We start from the raw sequence: 12,220 nt of genomic DNA, 5'->3' as shown, positions 1-12,220 counted from the left end.
TCTTCTGTGTTGATTTACCACTTCCACAGTAAATTATCCATCGAGATCCCATTTTGGGACTCTCAGTTATGCCTTATGTCCCATAGCCCCAGACTGCAACACCTTTGTTTCCTCCGTTCAACTCTAGTCCCTTTTTCCTCCTCGATTACTCTGTTATCTACAGGTTATCTATCACTTTCAGAAAGTAAGAAGCTGTTTTTTTGCGGAGCATTCGTAGTGCTCAATGTTCTGTTTTAAAGCTATGCCTAACCTATCCAGGTGACTGTTTTCATAAAATCACAAATATGCATACACATATACATACACATATACATACACACACACACACACACACACACACACACACACACATTTGTATATACACATACATACATATATTTGTATACAAACATACATTGCTCTTTTGTCACTTTGGATTTATGTTGACTAGTTCGTTCAAGGTTAAGTGGGGTGGAATAGAGGGAGGGATAGATAATACAAAAAAATGTAGGAAATCAGGCTGGAATGAAGCCATTTGTATTGCCAGTGATTTAATTTTTTCCAAATTGAAAAACAGTATTGAATATTCTTTTTTTTTTAAGCTGACTGAAGAGTGCAAGACAGTTGAGAGGTGTCTGTCTGCTACAAGTGGAGAAGAAAAATCATATGGATTGAAGTTTACTAGCTGTTAGCATAAGCTATTGGAGATAGAGAAGCAATAGAACAGATGAAGAACATGATACTTCAAAAGTATCTTTGAAAGCTGAATGATGTGACCATTTCTTTTTTACTAGATCTTGTGATATCACAGAAAGTGTTTTGTTATTTTAACTCAAGTTTTAAAGCAAAGGAAAAAAATACTTAGATTATCACTTACAATTTTCAAAATAATCCAATTAATTTAAGGTTTTGTATTTGAATGGTATTTTTAATGAAAGTTTGTTATATATTATTACTTTAAACTATTTTGTTATATTTAGCTTTCTAGGCTAAAACGAGAACTGGCACAGATGAAGCAAGAGCTCCAATACAAGGAAAAAGGAGTGGAAACTCTGCAAGAGTAAGTTAAGGATTTGTGGGAAGATGATTTTTTTTCTTTCCTTTATTCTTCTTGGAATGACTTTCCTAGTTAAATATTTTTTTAAAAAAAGGTTGAAACGTCTTTTAATTGCTTTGCTTTAGAGCTCCAGCTGTGATAGCGCTGCAAGTTGAAAACAGTGTGAAATGGTAGAAGCAGGATTGGACATAGTTGGAATGATGATTCCATAGATCCATTTACTCTGCCTGGAAATTATGTAGAATAAAATTTTTAAAATATTTCCCAAACTTTTTTCTGAAGATATCCAGTATCTGGAGCACAGCTGGAACTGCCCTGCGGTAAAGTAATTCTTCTGTGAACCTAGGTTTCTGTGTACCTAGGCTTCCTGGCTGGGCAGAGTATTTCTCCTGGGAAGGCAGCAGGACACCACAGCACCACTTTCTCCTTTAACCTCATGGCCTTCTGCTTCTGCACCATGTGGCTGGTTTTTGCATGTGCAGTAGATCTGATACTCTGTGATTTATTGCCTGTGTGCAGAAAGACTGCATGTAGATGTTACTCCTGGCTCCTCCTTGGGAGAAAAGGTAGCTCAGGGCAACTTGCCGCTACTCTCAGAGCTACTAGACAGCTGGTGCCCAAACTCCCACCTATGCCCTGCACAGTCATCTACACACATAATAGACCACACTGGAAGCACGGTGTGATAGAGGCAGACGTTGCCAGGTGGTAGTAAGGATGGCAGGTAGATGTAGGTTGTTGTGAGCTCTTGAACTGTCGAATAAGCTCGGACGCTAAACCATATGTTCAACAACTCTTGCATTTGCTTGAATGTGCGGCCCTGTATCTAGAAATCTTGGCCGTTTCTCTAGCATCCATGCAAACAAAGTGCCTAACACAGGCATTTCCTGAAGATGCTGGAGCTGTTGCCTGTCTAGTGCCTGTTGCAGGATAAGCACAGTATCTCTGAGAATATTTTGAAGCGTTATTGCATTGATGCGACAAAGCACGGGCATGCTGTTTCCTGAGAGGCATTCTGGCAAAATTCCAGGAACTCCAGAGCAATTAAGTTTTTTATTTGCTTTATTTTCCAACTTTGAATTAACTAAATATAGCATTACATTAAGAAAACCAGATAAAGGAAGATACTTGGATTTTTTTTTTTTTTTTTTTTTTTAAGGAGCGGGAATATCCTATGCATTTGGTATCAATTCATTTTAAATATAGTAAGGTTGTTTTGTTTTATAATGTATTTTAAAAGTTTAAGAAGAAAAACACTTGCTGGACCAAAATAGTTTATTGGTAGACAAAAGGTAATCATTCTCAGGTATAAATATATTTTCATTGACTACACAAATCACAGTTAGATACAGGGTAGTTGAGAAAGTATGATATTAATTGAAGATTTACAATATAAAGTGTTCAGTGTATTGAAAGAGCAAATATTTTAAATATAGTTATCTATTTGAAGATAGTAGTCTAACTTAGTAAGCAGTAACAGAACAAAAGTGATTTTCTCTTACATTCTTACTCAATTAAAGAAATTAATATGATTAAGATGCACCATTCCCTCCCTTTTCTACTTCCTTTGTGTCCCTTTCTACCTGTTTTGGGGGTTATTTAAGGGTAAGTTCAATTGTTTTAGTCAAGAGCTAACCGCTTGCATAGGAAAATGAAAGTACTTGAAGGCCATTTAAAACTTCAGATCATTTTAATTAATATAATCAATTTAAAATAGTCCAGCTAAGTAGTGCAACTTGCTGAAAAATAAAATCTACAAATAATTGTGAATATAAATATTTGTCTTGGACTTTAGCCCTGGTCAATTTGCCCGTACTAAAAAATGGGGGTATAGGAGAGACTTTTAAGAGAGTTATGTTAAAGTGAGCCCTGTGTGTCTGATTGGGCAGTGGTTACTCTAAGTTTAGAGATTTCAGGCATAATAATTCTGTGTTTTAGTGCTGTTTGTTGCTGTTGTTGCTACAATCACTCTGTCCTGTTGCTGTACTGGATGACATTCACTGTTTGTTGAAGCTAGTGATATGTTTTGCCAGTGCATTATCCAGTATTGCAGTGGGTTTTTTTTTTTTTTTTTTTTTTTTTTTTTTTTTTTTGTGCCTTGCTGAGCTCTGCTCTCTGTAGTGACTGTTTGAGTTGTGAGCCAGAGAATTGCTATTCCTTTTTTTAGTATTTTTTTAGTTGCCTTTCTGGTAAACTGTGCGCTTTCTTCCAAATATTTTGCCTGTAGTCGGAAGTGAGCCAGTTTGGAGAGTACTTGCACTGCCTGAGAAGCGAGGAGGGGAGTTTTTGCAGGCTCCTTGTGTAGTCGGCCGAGAGGAACAGGCTTTGGCAGCCAGCAGAGGGAAAGCCTCATTTTGCTCTGGGTTGTCCCTGGGCATTCTCCCACCAGCCCCCTTATTTCTCGGGGGGAAGAGGGTCACTCAAGTCAAATACCCAAGCTGAAGTATTTGACTTTCTGTCTGTCTGTCCACAAAGCAAGAGTATTGCTCCTTCCCTAAAACAAATGTTCCAGTTTGCCTGAAGATTCTCGCGTCTGGGGCATTCTCCCCTTTGTTACCGTCTCTAAATTTTTTGGTCTGCGTAATTTCTTCTTTCTTGTCCTTTGTCGAAATTATTTATCGACTGCAATTTTCGAGGAACTGCCAAATTGAAAATGGCATGGGTCCTGTTCAAGCCGTTCTTCGCTTTATTTCAAATATCTGCCAAAACCAATATGAGGAGTTGTCACACTTTGGGCTTTACCTCTGGCTGTGTATTTGTCTAGTCTGAACAGACTAGCACGATGAGCAGGCAGGTTGCTGCCATGCAACTTGATGTTCAACCTCTCCTGGGTCTAGTCCTCAGACAAGAGACAGATTTTACTTTGAGGATGGTCAGATTGCTCAGTATTTCCATTATTTTACAGTGCTGTCAGATTCTTACACCTTGCTAAATGTAAATCTTTTGCATTGAAATTTTCCACATGCAGTGTCTGCCTTGGACTGTGTTTTGTTTTCTGTTCTTTTAATTTTAGTAAAAGGGCTTAGCCATCTTTGAGGAAAAAAAAATACAGACAAATGGGTTTCTTTGGAGCGAGGGGAGGACCGAGTGTTTTTAATAGCTCTGCAACTCCGAAACGGTCAGAATTTCAAATTTGGTAGTGCTGCGGGTTTTTGTCAAAGTCGTATTTTCTACAGCGTCCTCCAAATTTGGCAGATGTGCGATAGAGCCCATGAAGAGTCTGCTCTGGCTTTGCCCGCCGGAGGCTTCGGGGGGCTCAGCCGTCGGCGCCCACAAAGGTGCTGCCTCGCGCGGTGCCGCGGCCCCGACGTCCGGAGGCCTCGGGGGGCCGCGGGTGAGCGTCTCCTGGAGCGAGAGGAGCCTGCGGGGACGGAGAGCGAGGAGCGGTTCCTTCTCGCCTGCGCTCTCGGTGAGCCTCTTGCTCGCAGGCAGGGGTTTGGGGGGAAGAAGGCGTTCAGCAGCAAAGGGGACGGAAGCGTGGCCAGTTGGCTGTGAGAGCAGCGCGAAAGCAAAGGGAAGTCAGGAGAGGGGGGGATTCGGGAGCGGCGAAGCAAACTCTAAGTACAGTCTAGTTGAGAGGATGTGAGACCTAACAAAAAACTGAACTACCCGCTCAGGCTTTGATAGCAAGGGAGGGAAGGGAGCCTTAAATGTTTGAGAGCACATGGGAGAAGATGGAGGAATGCGGAAACTGCCATACAGGGTCAAAACTATTGTAAGTGTGTTTGGAGCCTGCATGTCCAGGAAACATCTTCTGCAGAAAATACATATGTTATTCATCTTTTTTTGTGTCACTTGACAGTCCTTTCTATTCATTATTCTAAAGGTCTAATCTCTCTCTGCATCCTGCTATTTTCTATTAATAAATGGGAGATTCTTCTTAACTTTGTGGCTTTCAAAGCTAGAACTTCATGAAAGGAAGAAAGAATTTCATGGACAATAAATTATTACTAATTATGTCAGATGCTTAGGTCAGTTTGGACTGACAGCAGTACTGACTTAAAGTCAAATATTGCTGGCAGTAGAAACTCTTCTGACTCTTTACTTCAACTTATGAATTGATATTTGTTTAACACCAGTGTGACGTCCAGGAACATGAATATGCGGGTAACTGGACAAAAATCTGGTTGAAATTAAATAATTTCCTTTTCCTGAAATGCCACCTTGTATCTGGCAAACAGTATAATGAACAGTTGTGTAGGCGGCACTTTCTGGTCTAATATTTGGGTGGAAGCTATGTTCTTAACATTAATGTGACCTTCAGATAAAACCACATATTGTCTCTGTTTCTAAACTTCTAGTGAATTGGATTGGTTGTTTTACTGTGCTTTTCTGTTATCTTTTCAGAATTTTGACCCAGCAGTAAAAATGAGTGAAAACTCAAGTAATCATCTTTAGAAATGATGAAAATTTTAGGCCATGTGATCTTTAGGTCCTTTGTGGTTCTAGAAACAAAAATACTATATATTTTTTTTAATGCAACATAGAGAGGCTTGTGTTGAAGCAGTAGGCTGAGATTCTGACTTGCCTTATATTGTCTCCCAAAGCAGGAGCTGTCAGGAAAAAACAAACAAACCGAAACTGTAGAAACCCAGCCTACAGTTCCTCCTAGATATTTTGAAATGCACAATAAAACCACAGGAGTTTCATTAAAGGCGTATTGGTTTTTATTTTTATTATTTTAATATTTTAATTTTAATGTAAGTAGTCTGCTGCAAATGGAATTTTACTGGTTCTGTTTCACTGGCAGACCATGCTGAGTGAAGAGGACAAAAAAGTTTTTGTTTGTGTAGTTTAAGCTGTGAATGCGCTTACATTCCTGGTATCATATTTTAGTGTTTTCAGAATATTATTGGCCAGTTTGTAGTTTTCATGATTTATCTCCTTCCTTGGACTACAGTGCAAGGGCTTCTTTGGTAAACTTTTAGAGATAATCTTGAACAGATTTGTGGTAGTTTTAGAAGATAGCATATGTAAACATAATTTTGTAATCAGTGCTTTTCTAGTTGCTCTCTTTTTAACCTGGCTGTTCATTTTTTTTCCCCTGTTAGGTTTCTGCCTAATCATATATATAGAATGTGAAAGAAATATTATGGGAAATCTGTATTTTTCATTACAACTTGCTATTTTCTACACCAAGAATAGCTGTATTTTACTTTTCCCTTTTTCTTATTGATGCTCTTAGCTTACTATTATATTTACCTTCAAACTTCCAGTTGTTTTCAGTATTATAGTGTTGAGTGTTCTTACCATATTTATATTCCATAACTTCTCTTGTTGCATCTTTTTATAGATTGATGTTCTCTATAATGACTGACACACGTGTTATCTTTAATTATGCTATAATCAATGTTCTTTCTTAGAATTTTAGAATTGCTATAGGGAGCATAGTATCACCTTTTTTTGGTATACGACTTTCTCTGTTACTCTAACATAAAAGAAATTGTGATTTGCCTATTTTACCAGGAATTTAGGACAGTTTTCACTATTTGCTGTAAGTAGCCTGTTAATTCCACTAGTAATTTATTGTAAATCCAAATGGTTCTTCTAGAAGATACAATAGTCTCTAATCTTATTCTTTATCTGCAAATGAAAAAAATTATGAAGGTGATACAGTGACATAGTTTTTTGGGTACCAATCTGTTGACATTTACTACTGCAAATTGTTGGAATGTTTAAAAAAAAGACCTGATGGTTCAGCAGTTGCTGAAGATACTTGATTTTGGAGTGGTTAAGATGGACTCTTTAAATGGGTGTCCCACTTAAGATGAGAAAGATTTTGATACGGAAATGGAAACAATAGTAGTACTTTGGCCTGATGTAGTGGGTAGCCTCAATGGCTGTGACTCCTTGCTATGTTTGAATTTGAAAGCTCTGAGATGGTCCCATGTAAAGTGCCTTGCTGTGGGAAGATGAAATTTTCTAGAAAAAAATTCTTCATAGATGCTCTTATAAACTATGTAATGACCAAGAAGTCTTTACAATACAAGTTAGACCTTAAAAATTTCTTTCTGAGAAAATGAAATGTCTTCAGCAGAAACTTCTCAAACAAGACCAGACAAAAGTCCTGGAAGACTTGTTGCAACATATAATGCTGCATAGGAAATGTGATGGCAAATGTCTTTATCTTTTGAGGTAGTATTGTGTAGGCTAGTTTTAGGTTAACTTTATTTTTATTACATAAAATAACCCACAGATACTAAGTAAGCTCTGTACTGGCACATTAAAACCAGGGAATGTGTTGGTTTTGAAGAACCTGAGTAGGTTATTGCATTGCTTTGTTTATTGTTGTCTTAGGGTCTTTGGAGTGTTTTGGACACTGAATGCTGTGCTAATTAAAAGTAGAATGTTGTTTTAGTTCTGGAAATAAAGTGGTACATGAATAAACAAGACGTCTTTAAATTTCCTGGTTCTTTTTACCTCTGCAAAAATTCCTGAACTTGTCTTAATTTTTCCAACAGGATTGATCGTAAGATGTCAAGTGCTCATACAAATTACAGACTAGATGAAGCACAGGCTATAATGAGTGAGCTTCGAACTATAAAGAAAGCTATATGCACAGGTGAAAAAGAAAGGCAGGACCTTATGCAGGTAAGAAATATTCTACAGAGCAAATAGCTGCTAAAGTGCATCAGCCTACATTTTCCCTCTATTTTCTTGTTTGTGATTGCGTTGGGGTTATCAAGTTTAAATAAGCAAGTAGATGGCCTGATTGATTTTTCTATTTGACAGTTGCCAGCAGTAGTTATTTCAGAAGTATGTAGTAGTTGTCTATATGTGAACTGAAGACTTGCGGTGCCTTTTGTATTTTTGTCCCAGATAACATACTCTCTGTACTTTGGGATAGATATCTTTTTTGAACATTGTTTTCCACTGCTGCTAATTGTATCAAAAACTTTTACAGAGTAATTGTGCTGTATTTTTTTTTTAAAAAAAGAAAAAAGTCTTTCATCAATTTTACAATATTTGCTTTTAATGTCTTCTTGTGTTCTGTAAAATGAAGTAGGACTGAGATGATCATATGCTAAAATGTTTATCAGTTTGTAAGTATATGCTTTTCCTTTTATAAGCTCTCATAAAACTGTACAGGAAATCTTTTACTCCTGCTGATGTAGAATCTCTTGATACTTCTCCCCTTCAGCAGCTGCTAGGGGTTGTGCAGTGTTGTACTGAGCTGAATAACTTAACTGAATCTCATGAGATGTGCAGAAAACACTGTAGCTCTACATCACTGTCATTTGATATTCCCTTCTCCTATTTTGATATGTCTCCTTTTCTGCCTCAAACTCTCCTCCTAAGTATCCATATCCAGACACAAATTAATTTAAACACAACTTAATTTCAAATGTCTTCTCAAAAGAGGGTTAAATACAATAAATACAGTGAGTGTAGACTCCACCATGCAAGTTCTAAATCAGTTTTTGAATTTGAGCATGAAGATTAAGGAGAGAGAGATGCCCGAGTGGTGATCCAGTTTTTGAGATTCTGCATCCTGCTCCAAGTAGTCTGTTGCTGCATCTACATTGTTAACAGGACCGGAGCTCAATCAAAGAGCCGTGAGCCGTAGTCACAGCAGGGCTGCAGGCTAGGCTTCCCCAAATGAGCTGCAGATACAGAAGGATGACAAGGATAACTCTAATTTCTCAGTGTTGAAATTGCTGTATGGCAAAAGACATCATCTTGGTTGCCTAGGTTTTGGGATCTTACTAAATTAATACTGCCATTCAAACATGTTTTTCCTTTTTCTCAGCAGTAGTGTTTTCTTGGTAACTTCTATTTATTGTTAAACAATGTGGGTAGCTTGTAATCTACATATAATGAATTTTCATAGTTGTACAATTGTTCAATCTCCAAAGTATAATCCAGAGGTTAGCTGACAGACCACAAATCCTTGTTCAAGTAGACAGAACATTTAAGTTACTACTAAAAGTTTCTGCTTTGGTAATTTTTAACATACTTGATATTTTTTGTTGGCCAAGTTTAAAATGGTTCTCAGTCTTCCACTTGCCTAGCTAGCAAGAAATGATTAGAAAGGCAGTTCTTCATGGATGCAGTGACGCATGTTTTAGGAAACTATCTGGTAATTTACAGACTTGTCTGTGAGATCTCAGAGTAGCTTAGCGACTGGCCTCATTTGGATTCTCCCACCAGTTTGTGTTTTTTCTTCCCCATTTCCTTACATTTTCAGTCTTCAGTGGCACTATATCCAGCTGAAAACCTTGAGATGCCATGAAAATTGCATCTGTTAAACCAACTTTAACTACAGTTACAATCTTTTTAAATACAGTGTTGAAGTTGTACAAGTCTAGGATGAAGCTATGCATCATGGATGTTACATTCTGGCAATGCCAGAATGTGGAGGTCATATAAGATAAGTGTTGTGGTCGTTGTTAATGGATCTGTGTGACATCCAGGAAATAGTGGTCTGGAAGATACCATTTTTGTAGCTAACACTGATCTATTATGATAGCAGACAAATGCTAGTAGATATGTAGTCCAGGAGAGTCTGGGAAATAACTGCTCTGTGCATGGCTGGAGTACAAACTGATACCCCAAATTCTGATGCAACTGAAGGGACTAAATGATATAGTTTAAAAGAGCTGGAATTGTCACAATTACGTACTTCAGCCAACTTACATTTCTTTTGCTCTGTTAAAATATCCAGCTTTGTGCCTGGTAATTTTGAATCTGTGACCAAAAAAAAAAAAAAAAAAAAAAAAAAAAGATTTGAATGCCCCCTCAAAGTTATTTGTGCTTTGCCTTTTTATTTTTAGTATTATTAATTGTTGTTATGGATCTATTTATCTATTTAGTATTGTTGAACAAGTAAAAGTCTTTTAGATATTTCCCTGCTGATTTCAGAACTTGCTTATTTGCTGTTCTGTCAATTTTGAAATTGATTTGTCCTTGAAAGGGCTACATTTTAAAAGTGTTGTTGGTATGACAAACTTTCTTGGGAAAACTTTCTTTTTTTTTCCTGACAGCTGAATTTATAGAAGAGTTGGAAGTATTGTGTAAACAGCTGGGATTTTATTTCAGAGAAAGGAAGTAGAAAATTTCTTACTATTTCTTAATTTATATCTTGGCCAGTGTAGCAAAGAACTAAACATAACAGAAGTGACTCAGTCTTGTGTAGGTGCTTGGAAAAATTGTAGTTGTCATAGAAATATGATAATTGGATTGTGTTGTGTGGGAGAGAAGGCTGACAAGGGAAGGAAAGGGTAGTCAGACTTAAACCGGGTGCTGTGGTTACAAATAATGCCAAATAGGCAGTGTCCCTGCTCCAAAAAAAAGTGGTCAAACCTTTCTATATAAGATTGAGTAATTGAGGTGCGTGGTTAGGTCCTTGAAAGCAGCATCCTCTCTCCCGCTCTCCCTCTCTCCCTCTCCTCATCCTTTTTGTGCTTTTTTGTCTGTTCCAGTATGTACATATTCTTTAAAAACTTCATCCTTAGTTTTGGAGATATTTTCTGTTTTTTTTTTTTCCTTTATACAGGATAACTCATTAAATAGGATCTCTGTATGTGGCAGAGAGCTCCCAAATCAGAGATAGCGACAGGTTAATGACTAACTGACAGTACTCATTTCTCTCTTTTTGGATAGATCCGGGCTATTTTGCCTGGAACTTCAGATCAAATATGTAAGATTGGTTTTGAAGTTGTTACCAGATTGTCCGTAAACAGTCCATAAACCCCAGATGCCATAAACCCCAGACGAAAGATAGATTTTCCCATACGGCTCGGGTGAATCTAATTCCTAGCTGATTCTTATGTAAATTGTGTGCTAATTCAGGCTGTAGTTTCTTGTGTTATGACTGCTAGAGAGAGGCTCTGTTCTCACTGGTCCAACTAGGACTCAAACCATATGTACTTACCCTTGAGTACAGTCACCTGTGCAATAGTTGCAAGTTGCTGTGGTGCTTCTCATTGACTGCCATCAGCCAAATGCTAGGTAATTCTGTAGGTGGCATCCAGGGTGCAGCAACAGTGCCCAGACAGAAAGCCTGGCCAGCAGCCAGGTAGTCCTTCACCTTCCAGGGAGATGCTGGAGGTTGTCAGGAGTATAGTAGTTATGTATGAAGTAGCTGAAACACAGGTAGAAGTTTAGATGTTAAATTCTAGCATCAAGATCTTTGCTGTTACATATGCTTATAGCATTATACATGCTAGCCAAAGGTGCCAGATGGGACATAGCTTGCTTGCATGAAATCTCAGACTTTCTCAGTCCTCAGGTTTTTCTCGTATCAGTGGGCTCTGCTTTCTTGGGAAAGCCGTATTAGACATTTGATGTTTTAGTATTGGGATTAGAAATGAAAGATTATTTCCATGTCATAGATCCATTAGGAATCCATCTTGATCCTCCGTACAGCTGACAAGACTGGAGGATTTCTAGTGAGTTTTGAGGAAGAATACTGGATCGGACTCTCTAATTTTCAAGCTTCATAAAGTGAAAGATGCTCTGTTTCTCATTTTACTCTTCTTGAGTAGAGCCGTTTGTTTTGCCAACAAATATTCCAAGGATAAAGGGGCACTAGCTAGGGTCTTCTCGGCAGTGTGTGAAAGTGGATTTTGTTTTCTTGAGACTGAAAACAAACCAATTCACATGTGCTTGATAGCAGGATTGCGCAATTCACTTTGGAGGTAGCAGAAGAATTGGATTTCTCTGGGACCCGAGGCAGATGGAGCTCTCCGGAGGTGAATGGTGGCAGCCTTGGCCTGCTGCCTGCGTGTTTGACATTGCTCTGCGCTTTCCTCTGTCGCTGCTATTGCTAAGCGCAAGCTCGAGCCTCACTGAGACCTTGTAATGTCAGTAGACAGAGCTGAGCAGGGAGCGGCCACGTTCTCTCCTGTACATAGCATGTGCCTGTGTGTCTTCCCACTTTCCCCAGTAGGAAGAAGACAGCGCGTGCTGGCTGGTGAGGGCCAGCAGGTGAAGTGGAGCGCAGGCCCCTCACTCCTGGGCCCAGGGAGGTTGCTTGCTCCTTCATCCTGCACCCTTGATGCACCAAATGCATGGTGACCATGGGTGACCATGCCTCAGCCAGGAGGCCCTCTGCTAGCCACTGGAGTCAGCTTTGTCTGTGCCTAAAGCTCGCCCCTGCTGAAATGCCAGGAAAGGTATTTTCCCTCTTTTTCCTCCCCGGTGTAGGCAGATACTAAGAAGGAAGGACCAGTATATAATGAA

The 12,220-nt window shown here is 38.6% G+C and overlaps 1 protein-coding gene across 4 annotated transcripts in view; it reads left to right on the top strand.

Annotated features, from left to right (window-relative positions):
* The window catches only part of WWC3 (WWC family member 3), a 104,671-nt gene that overhangs the window by 47,622 nt on the left and 44,829 nt on the right, over positions 1-12,220 (top strand). For all 4 annotated transcript variants that reach the window (XM_062601240.1, XM_062601232.1, XM_062601226.1 and 1 more), the window contains 2 exons: positions 960-1,039; positions 7,498-7,627. In XM_062601240.1, coding sequence (XP_062457224.1) covers positions 960-1,039; positions 7,498-7,627 — 210 coding nt within the window. The remainder of the gene's footprint in view (positions 1-959; positions 1,040-7,497; positions 7,628-12,220) is intronic.

Source organism: Rhea pennata, chromosome 1, assembly GCF_028389875.1.
Source record: "Rhea pennata isolate bPtePen1 chromosome 1, bPtePen1.pri, whole genome shotgun sequence".
Classification (NCBI taxonomy): Eukaryota; Metazoa; Chordata; class Aves; order Rheiformes; family Rheidae; genus Rhea; species Rhea pennata.
Note: the sequence above shows the minus strand (reverse complement) of the source record. Positions and strands in the feature narration are given on the sequence as shown.